The sequence below is a fragment of the Grampus griseus genome (assembly GCF_964374135.1).
Source record: "Grampus griseus genome assembly, chromosome: 7".
NCBI lineage: Eukaryota > Metazoa > Chordata > Mammalia > Artiodactyla > Delphinidae > Grampus > Grampus griseus.
The window spans coordinates 109,603,087-109,621,720 of record NC_139001.1 but is presented as its reverse complement, the minus strand read 5'-3'; the positions used below and the strand labels follow the sequence as shown (position 1 = coordinate 109,621,720).

At 37.1% G+C, this 18,634-nt stretch overlaps 1 protein-coding gene across 7 annotated transcripts in view; it reads left to right on the top strand.

Annotated features, from left to right (window-relative positions):
• The window catches only part of WDR33 (WD repeat domain 33), a 103,324-nt gene that overhangs the window by 28,891 nt on the left and 55,799 nt on the right, over positions 1 to 18,634 (top strand). For all 7 annotated transcript variants that reach the window (XM_082658620.1, XM_082658619.1, XM_082658618.1 and 4 more), the window contains exons 2-6: positions 13,128 to 13,354; positions 14,586 to 14,654; positions 15,238 to 15,342; positions 17,811 to 17,906; positions 18,094 to 18,245. In XM_082658620.1, coding sequence (XP_082514746.1) covers positions 13,151 to 13,354; positions 14,586 to 14,654; positions 15,238 to 15,342; positions 17,811 to 17,906; positions 18,094 to 18,245 — 626 coding nt within the window. In that variant the 5' untranslated portion in view covers positions 13,128 to 13,150. The remainder of the gene's footprint in view (positions 1 to 13,127; positions 13,355 to 14,585; positions 14,655 to 15,237; positions 15,343 to 17,810; positions 17,907 to 18,093; positions 18,246 to 18,634) is intronic.

The following is an 18,634-nucleotide window of genomic DNA, read 5'->3' as shown; positions in this document are numbered from 1 at the left end:
AATCTACAGATTCAATGTGATCCCAATCAGATTACCCATTACATTTTCACAGAACTAGAACAAATAATCCTAAAGTTTATATGGAACCATAAAAGACCCAGAATTGCCAAAGCAATCCTGAGGAAAAAGAACAAAGCAGGAGGGATAACCCTCCCAGACTTCAGAGACTACTACAAAGCTAAAGCAATCAAAACAGCATGGTATTGGCACAAAAACAGATATCTGGATCAATGAAACAGAAAAGACCGCTCAGAAACAAACCCACACAACTAAACTAATTTTCATCAGAGGAGGCAAGTACATACAATGGGAGAAAGATAGTCTCTACAGCAAGTGGTGTTGGGAAAGTCAGACAGCTGCATGTAAATCAATAAAGTTAGAACACACCCTCACACCAAACACAAAAATAAATTCAAAATGTCTTAAAGCCTTAAGTATAAGACATGGCACCGTAAACTCCTAAAAGAGAACATAGGCAAAACATTCTTCGACATAAATTGTATCAGTGTTCTCTTAGGTCAGTTACCCAAGGCTATAGAAATAAAAGCAAAATAAACAAATGTGACCTAATCAAACTTACAAGCTTTTGCACAGCAAAGGAAACAATACAAAACAAAAAGACAACCTGTGGAATGGGAGAAAATATTTGTAAACTATGTGACTGACAAGGGATTAATTTCCAAAATATACAAACAGCTCATACAACTCAACAACAAAAACCCAATCGAAAAATGGGCAGAAAACTTAAATAGACATTTCTCCAAAGAAGACATACAGACGGCCAACAGGCACATGAAAAGATGCTCAAAATTGCTAATTATTAGAGAAATGCAAATCAAAACTACCATGAGGTATCACCTCACACTGGTCAGAATGGCCATCATTAAAAAGTCTACAAATAACAAATGCTGGAGAGTGTGGAGAAAAGGGAACCCTTCTACACCATTGGTGGGAATGTAAATTGGTGCAGCCACTATGGAAAATGGTATGGAGGTTCCTCAAAAAACTAAAAATAGAGTTGCCATATGATCCAGCAATCCCACTCCTTGGCATATATCCAGTTAAAATTATAATTCAAAAGGTACATGTACCCTTATGTTCATAGCAGCACTATTCACAATAGCCAAGACATGGAAGCAACCTAAATGTCCATCGACAGATGAATGGATAAAGATGATGTGGTACATATATACAGTGGAATGCTACTCAGCCATAAAAAAGAATGAAATAATGCCATTTGCAGCAATATGGATGGACCTAGAGATTATCATATTAAGTGAAGTAAGTCAGAAGGAGAAAGACAAATACCGTATGTTATCGTATGTGGAATCTAAAATATGACACAAATGAACTTATTTGTGAAACAGAAACAGATTCACAGACATAGAGAACAGACTTGTGGTTGCCAGAGGGGGAGGAGGGGAGGGGGAGAGATGGAGTGGGAGTTTGGGGTTAGTAGATGCAAACCATTACATGTAAAATTAATAAACAACGAGGTCCTACAGTACAGCACAGAGAACTAGATTCAATATCTTGTGATAAACCATAATGGAAAAGAATATACAAAAAAATGTATACATATGTGTAACTGAATCACTTTGCTGTACAGCAGAAGTTAACACAATATTGTAAATCAACTGTAATTTTTTAAAGTATATAAAAATATTAAATTTAAATGAAAAGAATGACAAGCTATGGCATTCAGACTTCTTGAGTATATGTTAAATACTTTTCTTGAAGATGAATGTAAGTAGACTGTTGCTTCAAGGAAAGAAACTTAGTATTTGTTGCCAGTGATAAAAATTGAGTTTTCAAGCAAGAATTAGAGTTTTGGAAAACTTGTGTCTGTGAGGTTGAGTTTCCCAGTAGTTAATAGTTTTTATGATGAGATCAATGCTGATTTAATAAAAATGATTATTACATGTTTTGTAAGAAGTGTGACAGATGAAATGCCTGATTTTGTGGAACCAGTGTTTTCCAAGTGATGAGTGCATGGTGTTGAAAAACCATGCATGGTTTAAAGTTCCAAAGTGCAAGACAAACCAGTGTATTTTAATATGATAGAGTACAGAAAGCTTATTGATGTGATTTCAGAGGCTGCATTACAGTTAATATTTAATAAACTATCACTTGTCAAGTTTTGTTGGAATATCAAAGAATACCCATAGTTTTCTGAGAAGGCTATTAAAATAAAAATCTTCCTTTTTCCAAATGTATATCTCTGTGGGTCCAGATATTTTTCATGTACTCTAACCTAAATAATAACATATTGCAGCAGATTGAATGCAGAAGCAGACATGAGAATCCAGCTGTTTTCAGTTAAGCTAGACATTAAGGAGATTTGCAAAAATATAAAAAGCAATGCCAGTCTCTCATTAGTTGTTTCTGGTGAAGAGAAAATAGTTATTATAATAGGTTTATCATTATTCTAAATTAAATTAATACTTTGGATTTTTCTGTTTTAATTTCTAATATGGCAAGTATCTATGGATATAAATACAACAATTAACAAAAACTGGGGGGAAATCCTCAATTTTTAAGAGTAGGGCTTCCCTGGTGGGGCAGTGGTTGAGAGTCCGCCTGCCGATGCAGGGGACACGGGTTCGTGCCCTGGTCCGGGAAGATCCCACATGCCGTGGAGCGGCTGGGCCCGTGAGCCATGACCGCTGGGCCTGCGCGTCTGGAGCCTGTGCTCCGCAACGGGAGAGACCACAACAGTGAGAGGCCCGCGTACCACAAAACAACAACAACAAAAAAGAGTAAAGTGGTCCTGAAATAAAAAGTTTTAAGAATTTGCTGCTATAAAGAAACTGTTTCATTGAATTCCCTGGTGGTCCAGTGGTTAGGACTTGGCACTTACACTGCTGTGGCCGGGGTTTGATCCCTGGTTGGGGAACTAAGATCTCACAAGCTGCAGGGTGCAGCTAAAAAAAAAAAGAAACTGTTTCAGAAGTAAGCTGTCCAAGTTACTTTGTCCAGTGGTTGCCAAATTTTGCCACACTAAAGTATCACCTGGGAGCTTTTAAAACTCTGCTGCCCAGTTCATATCCCATACTATTAAATCAGAATGAAGATGAGACCCTTAAAGTCTGGCCTTAGGAACTGCTGACTTCAACTCACACTTGAATCTTTGAATTCCTTATCTTTAATTTAGGAGGTCACTTTATGATTACTTACCTTATCTAGAAAATGGGGCATGGTTTCTGTTTACTTTTACAAAGGTAGTTCGCTAATCCAGTGAGAATTGGTTTGTCCAGTTTTTATTGGTTTAGACAGTTGATAAATTGCAATGCAGTTTGAAAAGTTTAAGAATGGAAAATCCTCTTTCTATGCTAATGACAAGGGGAAATAAACATATCCAATAACCACTGACTTTATCTCCATTGAAAACCGTTGATGGTATAGGTCCCTTATCCCAGAATCACACTTTTGAAATATTGAGTTGTTACTTTCCAGTTGAGTAGACAGTCAGATTTGTGGTCATATGTACATTAAATATTAAAGTTAGCTTTTGAAATGGCACAGAAAACTGAATGTAAAAGCCCAAATACAGTATCAGGTAACATGTATATTAAACTGGTCGAGTGCAGTATCCACTAAAATGTTTCAGTACCCTTGTACCTAAGTATACAACCAAAACTGCTTACCCCAAGTTACAAAGAATTATGCAGGTAAATCTGAGGCTGAAAGCAATAAAAGTTGGAAAACTCCTACACTGAGAGTTAAGTAAAGTTGATCTTTAATGTCAGAGTTAGTCATCAGCAAGATACAGAATCGTGAACTTTTAAAAACTACTTATTTAAACAGTTGCCTTCTTGTTTATTCTTTAAAAGATGGAGGGCTACCCTGGTGGCGCAGTGGTAGAGAGTCCGCCTGCCGATGTAGGGGACACGGGTTCGTGTCCTGGTCCGGGAAGATCCCACATGCCGCGGAGCTGCTGGGCCCGTAAGCCATGGCCGCTGAGCCATGGCCGCTGAGCCTGCGCGTCCGGAGCGTGTGCTCCGCAACGGGAGAGGCCACAACAGTGAGAGGCCCGCGTACCGCAAAAAAAAAAAAAAAAAAAAAAAAAAAAGATGGAATGGTCTCAACATAATGTCTCCTGATTTGTTCAGGATTCATATTTATCATGATTGGACATTGAAGAGAGAACGTATTGATCACTGTGTTACTGGCCTTGTTCTTTACCACTCGTGTAGATCCCCTCAAAGTTCTTTGGCAGATTAGGTATCAGATCTCTTTTAGGGTAGATTCTCCATCTCAGGACCTAATGGTCTGGTGATAATCTTCAGTAGAGGTTCCCAGGCTGAGGTTCTGACCTAGGGGACCAGGTTTGTGTTAATGAGGGTGGTGATCTTAAAATCTTTTGTTACTTTTAAAAGCCCTTCAGTAATTGTACTTGCTCTCCTAACTATTTAATGCATCAGTAGTTTGCTTTCGGTTAGAATTCTTTCCTCTCAGTTTGGGGAAACAAGCTTTCATGTGCTGATCAGAAAGCTCTAATTAGTGGTTGACACGGTAAGAACTGTTATATTTCATAGTTCAGCCAGATTCTGGTGCCATAGCTACTGTAGCCAGGCACTGTACCCACACTAGACAGATGCTGTATTTGAACTTATTTGGCTATGGATTCTCAGTGGCAGCAGAAATTAAGTCATCATAAGCAGAAGATAGCATAAATAAGAAACTGTGGTCTTCACTGAACGGTTTGTTAACATTAAACCATTTGCTTTCACTTTTTTTTTTTTTTTTTTTTGGCGGAATGCGGGCCTCTCACTGTTGTGGCCACCCCCCCCACCCCCCCATTGCGGAGCACAGGCTCCGGGCGCGCAGCTCAGCGGCCATGGCTCACAGGCCCAGCCGCTCCGTGGCACGTGGGATCTTCCCGGACCGGGGCACAAACCCATGTCCCCTGCGTCGGCAGGCGGACTCTCAACCACTGCGCCACCAGGGAAGCCCTGCTTTCACTTTTGACAAATTAACAGGAAGGAAATACTTTTTTACATTGTGACCTAGTGTACACACATGTACAACCGAAACAAGTTTTACAGAAGCAGTTCTTTCCTTTAAAATGTGTGGTTCAATCTTGTCTGTTCTATTTTTTAAATTATTAAAGTAATACTAGTTGTCAGCCACATTGATTTTAGGAACCACCAATAGGATATGACTTCTGGTTTAAAGGAAAAACATTACTTCAGAGCAATTGATGAACTTTCAGGCCATGGAGGTTTCTTTTCAGATCTACCCTCCTGAATCGAAAAGATATTTTTATTCAATTGTGTGAAGCATTTAGTAAATTCATTTTGGATTGAATTTGTCGAATTAGTTAAGGTTTAGCAATGTTATTTTCCAATAAAAAATACATTTGACCCTTGACCAATGTGGGTTTGATCTGTGCAGGTCCACTTAGACACAGATAGTTTTCGATAGTAAATACTACAGTACTGCATGGTCCATTTGTTGGTTGAATCTGAAGTTGCGAAGAACCGTGGATATGGAGGGCTGACTATAAGTTATACTCAGGTTAACCCCGCATTGTTCAAGAGTCAACTGTACACATTTCCGCCTGTGTTTTAGTTGGAGATTGGCTGTGATGGTAAAATTTTTCTCATGGAGTCAGAAATGTTTGCTTGGGGAAGATTAATTTGGATTACGTTTGGTTGGGGAAAAGATTATTCAGGATGTGGTGTGCTGAATGAATGAATGTTACTTATTTTTGTTTCTTTCTTCTGTCTTTTCCTCCAACCTTCCCCCACCCCACCCTGAATTTAAACTTCTTGAGGCTGAATTGTGCAGTAAGCATCCTGTGTTATATCCCTATTGCCTATGAATAGTTCCTGGTAAACAAGCATAGTAGATTCTCAATATAGTAGTAGTCTCACATTGCTTTCTTGATGAGCTCTTCTGTTCTGATGAACTGTCAGTCTTGAGGACAGACTTTATGTGTGTCTCTGTCTTTAGCCTGTTAAGTAGTTAGTGCTCATTGATTACTTCTTGAAATGAATTACATTTCTTGTTATGCTTCCCCATGTCACAGGGTTTTTTCAACAGATTCAACAGTTCGTAAGTATGTATTCATAGCTAGTAACTAGTAACTGCCTCAGTGAATTTGGTGGTGCCTGCTCATTATTAATAACTTTTGCTATATAATTTTCAATTTAAGTCTTACATCTCATAAATCTCTTTCTGTTCATTCTGCTATTGTTGCTCTAATTTTTGAGCTTGTGTTACTACTAGTATAGAGCTTGTATTACTTTAATTAGAAGTTAGGTTCAATAAAATGAGTTATTGTTTAGCACAATTCTGCAATGTGAAACTTGTAATGACTTTTCTTTAAGAAAAGCATTTGTGGTTCACTGGTCAGAATGGCCATCATCAAAAAATCTACAAACAATAAATGCTGGAGAGGGTGTGGAGAAAAGGGAACCCTCTTGCACTGTTGGTGGGAATGTAAATTGATACAGCCACTATGGAGAACAGTATGGAGGTTCCTTAAAAAACTACAAATAGAACTACCATACGACCCAGCAATCCCACTACTGGGCATATACCCTGAGGAAACCATAATTCAAAAAGAGTCGTCTACCAAAATGTTCACTGCAGCTCTATTTACAATAGCCCGGAGATGGAAACAACCTAAGTGCCCATCATCGGATGAATGGATAAAGAACATGTGGCACATATACACAATGGAATATTACTCAGCCATAAAAAGAAACGAAACTGAGTTATTTGTAGTGAGGTGGATGGACCTAGAGTCTGTCATACAGAGTGAAGTAAGTCAGAAAGAGAAAAACAAATATCGTATGCTAACACGTATATATGGAATCTAAGAAAAAAAAAAAAGGTCATGAAGCACCTAGGGGCAAGATGGGAATAAAGACACAGACCTACTAGGGAATGGACTTGAGGATATGGGGAGGGGGAAGGGTAAGCTGGGACAAAGTGAGAGAGTGGCATGGACATATATACACTACCAAATGTAAAATAGATAGCTAGTGGGAAGCAGCCACGTAGCACAGGGAGATCAGCTCGGTGCTTTGTGACCACCTAGAGGGGTGGGATAGGGAGGGTGGGAGGCAGGGAGATGCAAGAGGGAAGAGATATGGGAACATATATATATATATAACTGATTCACTTTGTTATAAAGCAGAAACTAACCATTGTAAAGCAATTATACTCCAATAAAGATGTTAAAAAAGATATCTTTGTAAATAATGACTGTCAATATTTTAAATATATCAATTCTTCCCAAAGTGATCTAGAGATTTGCTGTAATGGCAATTCATATATAAAAGTTGTCTGTTTATTTGGTAGAACATGACAATCATGTTATTAATCATAAAATTAATATGTAAAAAAAAGGAAAATGGAACAATAACAAAAAACAAATACATGAGACATGTAGAAAACCAAAGGTAAAGTGTTAAACATAAATAAATCCTACCATATCAACAATAAAAACTACATGTAATGAATTAAACAATACAATCAAAAGTCATATATTGTCAAACTGGGTTTAAAAAAATGTTTTCTGTAGGAGACACTCCTTGGATTCAAAGGTCTAATGTGTACAAAGTAAAAGGATGAAAAAATATACATCATGCATATAGCAACCATAAGCATGCTGAAGTGGCTATACTAATACCAGAAAAAATAGACTTTAAAACAAACAAAAAATTACTAGATATGAAAAGGGACATTTTATGGTAAAAAAGGGAAGATACAAAAATTATTAACATATGTGTCCTGAATAAGATAAAACCAAAACACATGAAGAAGAAAATAGCAAAATACACGAAGAATTGAAGGAAGACATAGATAATTCCACAACATTAGGTAGAGGCTTCAGTACTCCACGGTCAATAATGGATAGAACAATTAGGTAGAAGATCAACAAGGATATAGAAGACTTGGACAACACTCTGAATTATCAAGACCTAATAAATGTCTACAGAACACTCAACCGAACAGTAAAATACGCATCCTTCTCAACTACATGTGAAACGTTTTCCAGCATAGATGACATGCTAGGCTAAAAGACAAGAGATTGAAACCCACATACATTGCTGGTGGGAATGTAAAATGGGTGGCCACTTTGCAGAACAGCTTGACAGTTCCTCCAAATGTTAAACATAGAGTTACCGTATGACCCAGCAGTTCCACTACTAAATATATACCTAACAGAAATAAAAACTTATGTTTGCACAAAAGCTTGTACGTGAATGTTCACAGAAGCATGTTTATACAAACAAAAGTTGGAAAAAACTCAAATGTCAATCTGTTAAATGAATAAACAAAATGTGGAATATCCGTACAATAGAATAGCATTCAGCTATAAAAAGGAATGAAATATTGATCCATGTTACAACATGGATGAACCATGAAAGCATTATGTAAGGTAAAAGCAGCCACTCACAAAAGATCACGTATTGTATGGTCCCATTTATATGAAATGCCCAGAAGAGCAAATCTGTAGAGGCAGAAAGTAGATTGGTGATTGCCTAGGGCTGAGAGGGTTGAGGAGAATGAAAAAGCATTGTAAATGTGTAACGGGTTTTTTTGTGTGGAGACAGAAATCTAAAATTGGATGTTGTGATGGTTACACAAGTCTTTTAGTGGTTACACTAAGAACCACTGAATTGTATACATTAAAGCGTTGAAATTATGGTATGTAAATTACATCCCAATAAAGCTGTTAAAAAAAAAAAGCATTTGTGGTTTTTTCCCTATCTTCATTTATAACCTTGGTAGTATCACATGACTAAGATTATAAAAGGTTATTTTGTAATAGTTGGGACAAGAAGCAGAATTATAATGCTTGTATGGATTTGCATACACAAACGCGTCTGGGTATTCCAGTTTGTTCAGCAGACTAGTCAGTACATTGGCTAAAAGAATAATATATTTCATGCAAAATAATATCTTTGAGCAAAAAGGATCTTTGAAGTTATCTACATTAGACTTGTTGTCCAGGTTGAGAAAACAGATGCAGAGAAGTGGCATGACCTGCCTAATTTTGGAGAGTAGTTTTAAGCTTGAAGGCTAAGAATATGCTGCAGACTTTTGTGACTTCAGAGGAGTCTTTGTATTTGCGAAAAATAGAGATGGGGACCAAAAAACACAAAGTATGAAATCTATGAACTTAGAAGTGATATTCAGTGAATTACGACAATATGTTGTACCCTGTGCTAGGTGTAATAAAAAGTAGGCATTTGATAAAATTGTGCTGATTTCTTTAAGCATTGAAGGTTTGTGTGTATGAGAAAGACATGATGAATTCAATGTTTCAGGTGATTTTTTTTCCTTAGCAATTTGGTTCTATTGTTAGTGTGTGTTTAATAATCATACGCAAATTACTTATGCTCATTCTGCCTCAGTTTCTGTGTTGCCTACAGCCCCCTTCTCCCCACCCCATCCCCTCTTATCTCCCTCCCTCCCGCTCTACCCCAGATATGAGATGAATATGCTTTGGGGACAACCCTGCCTTCTGGTTTAAATTGTTCTCTTCTGTTAGTGTAGCTCAAGTGTGAGTACTTCAGTGAGTAGAAATTACAGTAATTATTTTTATGAAAGATAAAGCTCTTATTTCTTTTTCTGTATTTGGTTATATATATAGTTCCTTGAAGTATAGTCCTGAGTGAAGCCTGAAAAGGATAGTTTTAATGATTTGACTGATGGTTTTTCTATCTGGGTCATTCATTTTTCAACCTCATATTTCAAGTTTTCTGCTGTTTCAGTCATTGAAAGCTGCTATATCATTATTGCTGAAATCTTTTGGCAACCCAAAGGAAGATTTGAAGGAGAGTCAGGAGGTCCAGGTATTTTGCTCTGCCTCTGCCTCTGTGTTAGTCTGCTAGGGTTGCCGTGACAAAGTGCCACAGACTGTGTGGCTTAAACAACAGAAATTAATTTTCTCAGTTTTGGAAGTTAGAAATCTGAGATTAAGGTGTGAGCAGGGGGTTGGTTTCTTCTGAGACCTCTCTTCTTGGCTTGTAGATGGCTTTCGTCTTCCATGTTTTCACATGGCCTTCCTTCTGTGCATGCCTGTGTCCTAATATCCTTCTCTTATTGGGATGCCAGTCACAAGGGTTAGGGCTTTATCTCCAAGTGCAGTCACATTCTGAGGTACTGGAAGTTAGGACTTCAATGTACGAATTTTTGGGGGGACACAGTTGAGCTCATAACAGCCACTAAGAGGCTCTGTTTTGACTTTGGGCAAATTACAGTGGTTTGCAGAAGTGAAGCTGAAGTGTGTAAGGCATTTATGAAGACTGGTTACTGTATTGTTAGGAGCTTTTCTTGTTTTATTTTAGGGCTGGATTTTGATTTAGAATATAATATTTTTTTTCGTTTTCTTCATGCCGGACCTTTCTAATTTTTTTTTTTTTTTGTGGCTGTGTTGGGTCTTTGTTGCTGTGCGCGGGCTTTCTCTAGTTGGGGCGAGCGGGCGCTACTCTTCGTTGTGGCGCGCAGGCTTGTTGCGGAGCACGGGCTCTAGGCGCGCTGGCTTCCGTAGTTGCAGCACTCAGGCTTAGTAGTTGTGGCTTGCGGGCTCTAGGGCACAAGCTCAGTAGTTGTGGCGCATGGGCTTAGTTGCTCCACGGCATGTGGACTGCGCCACCAGGGAAGTAAGTCCCCATGCCGGACCTTTATTTCTAGAACACAAGTGGTACTTGACCATTCAAGGAAAAGTTAAAGGCCTTTTTTACAGAACAAGTTTTGCTCAACAGATCTGTAAATGGAAAGGTCTTAAATGAAGGAGTAATATTTTTTCTAGCTTTAACATGTGAATTATTCAAGAGTGTTAGTAATAACACACTGGTTGTTTTGTATTTGACTTCAGTCATTTTCCTCATATTTGTACAGTAGATCCTTGGTTTGGCTCTTGGTTAGTGCTTTACATCCAGGTACCCGTCACCCAGCTTTAATACCATCAGCTTTCTGATAATGTTTCATCTACTCTCCATATAAAAGTTTTTCCAGCAGTTTAAACCCCCCATTCTTTAACTGAGGTAAAAGTCATATAACATGAAATTCACTGTCTTAACCATTTTAAAGTGTGTAATTCAGCACCACTTAGTATATTCACAGTGTCGTGCAGCCACCACCTCTGCCTGGTTCCAAATATTTTCATCGTCCCCAAAGGAAACCCCATTCCCATTAAGCAGTCATTGCCCATTCTGCCCTTCCCCTGCCCCTGGCAACCACTAATATGCTTTCTGTCACTATGTATTAGCCTGTTCTGAATTTGGGTATAAATGAAATCATAAAATATGTGACCTTTTACGTCTGGCTTCTTTCACTTGGGTAGTGTTTTTGAGATTCATTCATGTTGTAGCATGTGTCAGCACCTCATTCCCTTGTTTTTTTGGCTGAATAATTTTTAAGCCTCTTTTGATACGTGTAAAAATCTTTATTCTCATTTGATATCAATAATATTAGAAACTAGAATATTAGGATAATTTTATTCTAATAAAATTAGAAATTTGATGATTATAAAGTGAAAAAAATAGTAATTTTAAAATATACTTTTCAAAGCTGCATCCTTTTAGAATTACTGGAGTAGACATCTGAATTAAAGCCGTTAATTGAAATCTGCATGCTGAAACTTGGTTGGATTTATGGGATAGCTGAATAAACATATTCCTTCACCAACCTTATTGAGGCAAATGCATTCTAATTTAATATACACACAGCCTGAGAACGTGTCTCATCTCATTACAGATGAACATTTGTCAGGGGTCTTCTGGGATTGCTCCAGAGTAGTGGGAGTAATATCTATTAGATGCACGTTTAATTGCACTGTTTACTTTTGGTGTCTTGGGAGTCAGGACTTATCTCCCCACCCCCACCCCCACCCCTACCCCTCCTCCTGCCCCATTTCCTTTCTGTTATCATTATTCAGTGGTTTCAGGAGATACTAAAGGGACAAGGGTGAATTAGCTAGCACTAAGACTATTTTCATCCAGAGGAAATCACAGATTTATTTTCAGGTCCTTTATTTAGTGTCTCTTTTTTTTTTTTTTGCGATACGCGGACCTCTCACTGTTGGGGCCTCTCCCGTTGCGGAGCACAGGCTCCAGACACACAGGCTCCGCAGCCATGGCTCACGGGCCTAGCTGCTCCGCGGCACGTGGGATCTTCCCGGACCGGGGCACGAACTCGTGTTCCCTGCATCGGCAGGCGGACTCTCAACCACTGTGCCACCAGGGAAGCCCTATTTAGTGTCTTGAATGAAGAAAGGCAAATGTAAGAATATAGAAAAATAATGGAGAGTCTAATCATTCCTCATTTTTAAACAAAATTACCAAAATGGTTATAACACCCTTTTATGTGTTTTTTCATGGTCTGATTTTTTTTTTCATGGTCTGATTTTTAAAATATGCTTGAAAATGTGGTTTTAAATCATGCATATTTGTATTATTGGAATGTAAGTTTAATTGGAGAACACTAAAGTTGAAAAACTGTAAGCTCTTAACATTTTTTTCTTCAGATGTTAGCTTAATACTGCCTTATAAATATGTAAATCCACATATTGAGAAATAAGTTTCTGTGGTAGTTACTTTGAGCCTGAAATTAGATATACATACTTTTAGCATTCATATGAAGTAAGATAGTTTATTCCACTTTTTACACTAGTCCTAGGAAATTTAAAAGGACAAAATGTCAGGTTTTAAAATTTTTTAGTGACTTGTATAAAATGGGGGTCTTACGATAAACTTAAAATGATGTGTTTTACTATCAAACATCTAATGAAAACTTCATTTTAAAAATGTGAACAGTTCTCAGTGATTTTACCTTCCTTACCCTCCACAATTTACCCACCCCACACGTGCACAACACAGTTGCCCAAGCTGTTATAAACAGTGATTTTTCCTTCCATCAGGCTAAATTTTACAGCAAATACTTATTCGCATTTATTCTGTGAATTGACCTTTTTCAAATGTGTAACTGGTCTCTGCCATTAAATTTAATAGTTCATTTTGGAAATAGGTTGACTAAAAGCTAAAAATGGTGCATATTAGGAAAAGGAAGAGAAGTGTAAAAAAATGTTCATTTAAAAATATTTTCAGGCAGTGTTATAGTGCTGATATATTTGTAGTGACAGTACTTTTTCCTTACCCTAGTGTCCTAGAAGGAAAACATCACCATGGCTACAGAAATTGGTTCTCCTCCTCGTTTTTTCCATATGCCAAGGTTCCAACACCAGGCACCTCGACAGCTATTTTATAAGCGACCTGATTTTGCACAGCAGCAAGCAATGCAACAGCTTACCTTTGATGGAAAACGAATGAGAAAAGCAGTAAACCGAAAAACCATAGACTATAATCCATCTGTAATTAAGTATTTGGAGGTAAGTATAGTTAATGTACTTCAGATGACCAAACTTTGGTTTCTTAAAAAGAAGAAAGTTTTTATAATGCAGGGTAATAAGTATACCTGTGTTTTTTGAATTAGTAGGATGAAGTAGAATTTCAAATGAGGCCAATCACCTCAATAAAAAAAGAGTACTTTTTTTTTTACTCTTTGCATGCATGAATAATCTCAAAAATTATTAGACTCCAACTTAAAAATAGGTTTTGTTCTAAAGGTTCACACTGTATTTCAGAAGAGGGTACTTTTGTCCAACTAGGCCAACTTTTAAACACTTGTTAAACCCACAGTGTATATGAAATGTTAAGAGACTACCAACATAAGAATATTTGTATTAGAACATGTGTTCAGAATAGTGACTTGCATGTCCAAGACACTGGCATCAGAACACGACTCTCCAAACCCCTCAGGGAAAAGGGCTCTATTTACTTGGAGGGTTGAGCACCTACTACAGTCTTACAGGGTGAAACCAACTCTGACATGGCAAATAAAGGCAGAGTAGGGGTCTGCCTAAACCTGTGTCAGCTTGGCTTATCTCCCCTTTGACTTCTTTATTTACTTGTCTTAACGTTTCTTGTCTTAAGCCTCTGTGATTTGCTTTTTTCATTGCTAACTCCACGTTAATCAGGTTTTGGTCTGCTCTGCCTCCTGTGAAGAAAATTTGTCTGCTTTTCATTACCTGAGACAAGTTGTTAAAAGACCTGTATGCATATTGGGCATAATTAGTATGTTGCAGGCACATAGCAAAAATATTCATTCAGAGGTAAAGACAGATTTAGGCTTTTTCAGGTGTTTCAGTTGGAAAACTAGCCTAGGAAAGTTTGGGAGGAATTAAGAAAACCAACACCAAGATAAGAGGAATTGTTTTGTGCTGAGGATTTTGAAGGAATTGGGAACGTCTGTCGACGCCTTGACCTTTTTCCTTTTGCTAAGGTATGGTCAGTGAGAATGTGTTGGGGTCAGCAGCATCTTGGATGATTGGTTGGGCATAATATGAGTAAAGAAAGGAGGGAAATTCTAAGCAGTGTCAGTGTGATAAGAGGGGAAATCTCTTAAGATACCCACTATTATCTGTTTTAGAACATAATGAAAAAGTTTTAGTCTTTTTTCCCCATTTAACGACAGCTTGCATTTTGTAAATATTTACTTATGTTTCAGATTGAGTATAATTAGACAATATATTGATTGATTGATTAATTTATTTTTAACAGAATAGAATATGGCAAAGAGACCAGAGAGATATGCGGGCAATTCAGCCTGATGCAGGTTATTATAATGATGTAAGTATAAGATATGTCATGCTAGCTTAATAGAAACCTCTTTGCTTGGACATTTGAACTATGGGATCTCTAATTCAAACATGGACTTTTCTTTTTACATTTTTATAATTAAAACAAAACATTCCTAAAGGGATAATATAACATATCTGTGTAAACCATGGTTTTTTTTTTTAAATCTCAATTTAAATTTTCCTTTTAATCTGGTAACGGATGAACTTTTGATTTGGGGTTTAAAGCAGTGTCCAGCAAAAGATTGCACTGCCTCAGAGTCTCTGTAACAAGAAAGTTAATTTTAAACTTGACTTGTTATGAATGTGTTTAATTGTGTTGACTTTGAGAAGTAATTGGGGGAAATCTGGCACTTGATTTTATTGTTTATTTAGTAATTATGGGCATTTAACTTTCCTGTATCTCCTTTTTCTTCATTTAATTACTATAGACTAATTGTAATCTATTATAATAGTGTTTTGAAAGTCCTATATGGTCCTGAATTTGTCTTTAAATGTTGAAGTAATTACCTTGTCATGTCCCTGGTTTATGCCCTGTTTGTGATCTTTAAACCCCATTTTTTTTTTTTTTGTAGCTGGTTCCACCTATTGGGATGTTGAATAATCCTATGAATGCAGTAACAACAAAGTTTGTTCGAACATCAACAAATAAAGTAAAGTGTCCAGTATTTGTTGTTAGGGTAAGTATTTGATATTTTTTGGATAAATTAACTCTGAGTTAGCCTGCAAATATATTTGCAAAGAAAATTAAACATTATTTTAAATGTATATCTGGGATAAAAATCAGTGTATTGCTTGTATTTTTATTTTGAAATATCCAATCATTTATCCACTATATCCACATTTAGTAAGGTAGTACTTTTGGATTGCTTTTCTTCATGTTGCAATTTCCATAGAATTCTCTCTGAGCTGGCCATGGATATATATATATTGCAGCAGGTGTCTGACTTGCTCTTGAATAGGATTGTTTTGTTACTGTTTAGAGAGCAGCATCTCAAGGCGAATGAAAACTCTTAGGGTTACTAGGAAGGAAAACACCTAAGAAGAGCTGAAGACCAATGGTAGACCATAATTGTCAGCTCCATGAAGGTACATTGTAGGTACTCTATACATTTTCACTAGAATTTTTAAAATATAATTTAAAAATAAATAATATATTAACATGGTTCAAATTATTAAAATTTGAAGGGGTTTGCAATAAAAAAGTCTTCCCATCTCTGTCTCCCAGGCATCCTGTTAATATTTCCATAGATAATGGTATAATCATTTTTTTGTGGTCTGCTAGTAAGAATGCACTTGCTGGTTAGCAGTATATCAAGTCCAGAAATGTAGGAAAGTTAATAGTCAAAGTGGAGCAAATAAGAATTGAAAAAAATAATGGGACAGAGAAAAAACAGTCATGGCAAACATTGTGGCAAATGAGCAAAATAAGCAGGTCTTCTTATTAGGGAGTTGTTGTGATAGACAGCCGGGAGAACTGAGAGGGGCTGGAAGAGACTCTGGCTTGAGTTCCATACAAATGTGGTAGTCAGTCTTAGGCCTCCTGTTTGCTTCAGAGGCCTATTAGAGTAGAAACCATTAGTAAAGAAATATTATTTGAATGGCTTTTGTATTAGGAGAGCCAACCAGTATGTAGTGTAATTTTGCTTGCCAGGGAATTTGGGAAAAGGAGTACGATGGCAGCTAATTTTAATATCTTGTTAGCATAACACAAAACCTTTTTGGAATGAATAAAATCTAAGCATTCTGTGTCCTGTATCTTATTAGATGGGTAAATTTCTCATTTGGGAATCAAGCTATAAGGTCTTAAGAAATTTGCACGTAGTAGAGGCAAGTCCAAATTACAAGATATTAAAGACATAAAGACTGTGGGTCCTGTGTCAGCAGTTTGATTGCTTGTAGTGTCTACTGGGTTGGGATCCATAGCAGATAACAGAAACTAGGAAAGTAGGAGGATTTTATTAATAAAAATCAAAATCATGATCTGCAGGTAAACAGTAAAAGGCTGGCTTGTCATATATATCTGTGAAATTTACCAAACAGACTTCATTTCGTGTATCTCATCCTATAAACACACTTGTAGTTTTCAACTCTGTGTCACACTTTTTACTAATAGGATTCTTATATTGATATTTCATGTATTTACATCTAAGGAAAATGAACGTGTAATCTATCATAGAAACTTGAAAATAAAAGTAAGAAAAAATATGTTGCATTTTGAGTTGATAAGCATATACCACAGATTCCCTTCAGTGTGCAAATTGTGACATTGAAATATTGGGGTACTGTTAGTCATGCCTCTGTTGTATTACATTTTTTTGGAGACTAGATTAGCATAAGACCTGTCACTGCCTAATACTGTGAACGAAGAACTTAAAAAAATATATATACATGTATATAGTATATATTGTACGTTTAGTTTCCAGGAAAAGTTTGATAGCCTTGATGTCCTTAAATTGGTATGTAATACTGTTTTTTCACAAGACACTGGTAACATTTTTGCCTGAATTGGTTCACTAGCAGCTGTAATAAACCATATCCTTTATACATTTAGTCTTTGAATTTTTCTGGTGACTGACCATCTTATTTATGTTGGTCTGCCATGTATTCTAGAAAAATTAAGTCTTTGCGTATTTTGTTTTGAAATGCTCTTTAGAGTGCCTAGGTGTGTGTAACTTAACAGGTATTTAAAATGCACTTATTGGGGCTTCCCTGGTGGCGCAGTGGTTGAGAGTCCGCCTGCCGATGCAGGGGACACGGGTTCGTGCCCCGGTCTGGGAAGATCCCACATGCCGCGGAGTGGCTGGGCCCGTGAGCCACGGCCTCTGAGCCTGCGCGTCAGGAGCCTGTGCTCTGCAACGGGAGAGGCCACAACAGTGAGAGGCCCACATACCGCAAAAAAAAAAAAAGCACTTATTAATTTTAATTAATGAGCTAAAGTGCTAGAGCTTTCCTTGCACTGTGTTAATACAAGTTCTTTTCTGACAAAGTACTTGCTTATAAATCTGAGCTATAGTCTTAAGTGAAAGTCAGTATCGTCCACTTAATGTCAATTATTGGATATTTTATAAATAAAGACTTTCTAAGTGTTCTAAAAATTAAGGTTGAGGATTCGTGACCTTGTATAATGTCTTTTTTTTTTCCCCAGTGGACTCCAGAAGGAAGACGGTTAGTCACTGGAGCCTCTAGTGGAGAGTTCACCTTGTGGAATGGACTCACTTTCAATTTTGAAACAATATTACAGGTAACAGTAATCATCAGATGGTAGCATCATCCTTTGTTACTGTAAAGAACTTGATATATAGTTACTTTCTTGGCATTTTAAACTTACAATTGGACAGCTTATTGTTATGAGTTAATATATGCTCCTGTAAAGGCTTCCATCATATATTCTTTTATATAATGTTTACAAATGTTTTGTGTTTTCACAGGCTCACGATAGCCCAGTAAGAGCCATGACTTGGTCACATAATGACATGTGGATGTTGACAGCGGACCACGGAGGATATGTGAAATATTGGCAGTCGAACATGAACAACGTCAAGATGTTCCAGGCACATAAGGAGGCGATTAGAGAGGCCAGGTTTATACACAATATACCATTTTCTGTAGTCCCTATTGTCATGGTTAAATTATTCTCTAAGTGTATTCTGGGTGCAGAGATGCATGGGCTCTGTCAGATTCTGGGAAACTTTCTGCACCCTATAAACACAATATTTTTCTTTGTTTTCACACATTCACCATTTTGCTGGCACTTTTCTGAAGTAGTGTTGTCCCGGTATCAGCCTTTGCAATATGTTAGAGATGTATTGTCTGCCGCATTTTGCACTGGTTTTCTCTTTTCGTTTATGGTTAATAATGTGTATACGTTATTCATTTTTATTACCTACTATGTAAGACAAGAATATTTCATTCCAAATAAAGAATTCAGTCTTTAATTATACAACTGAATAAACTCTAAAGCCTACAGAA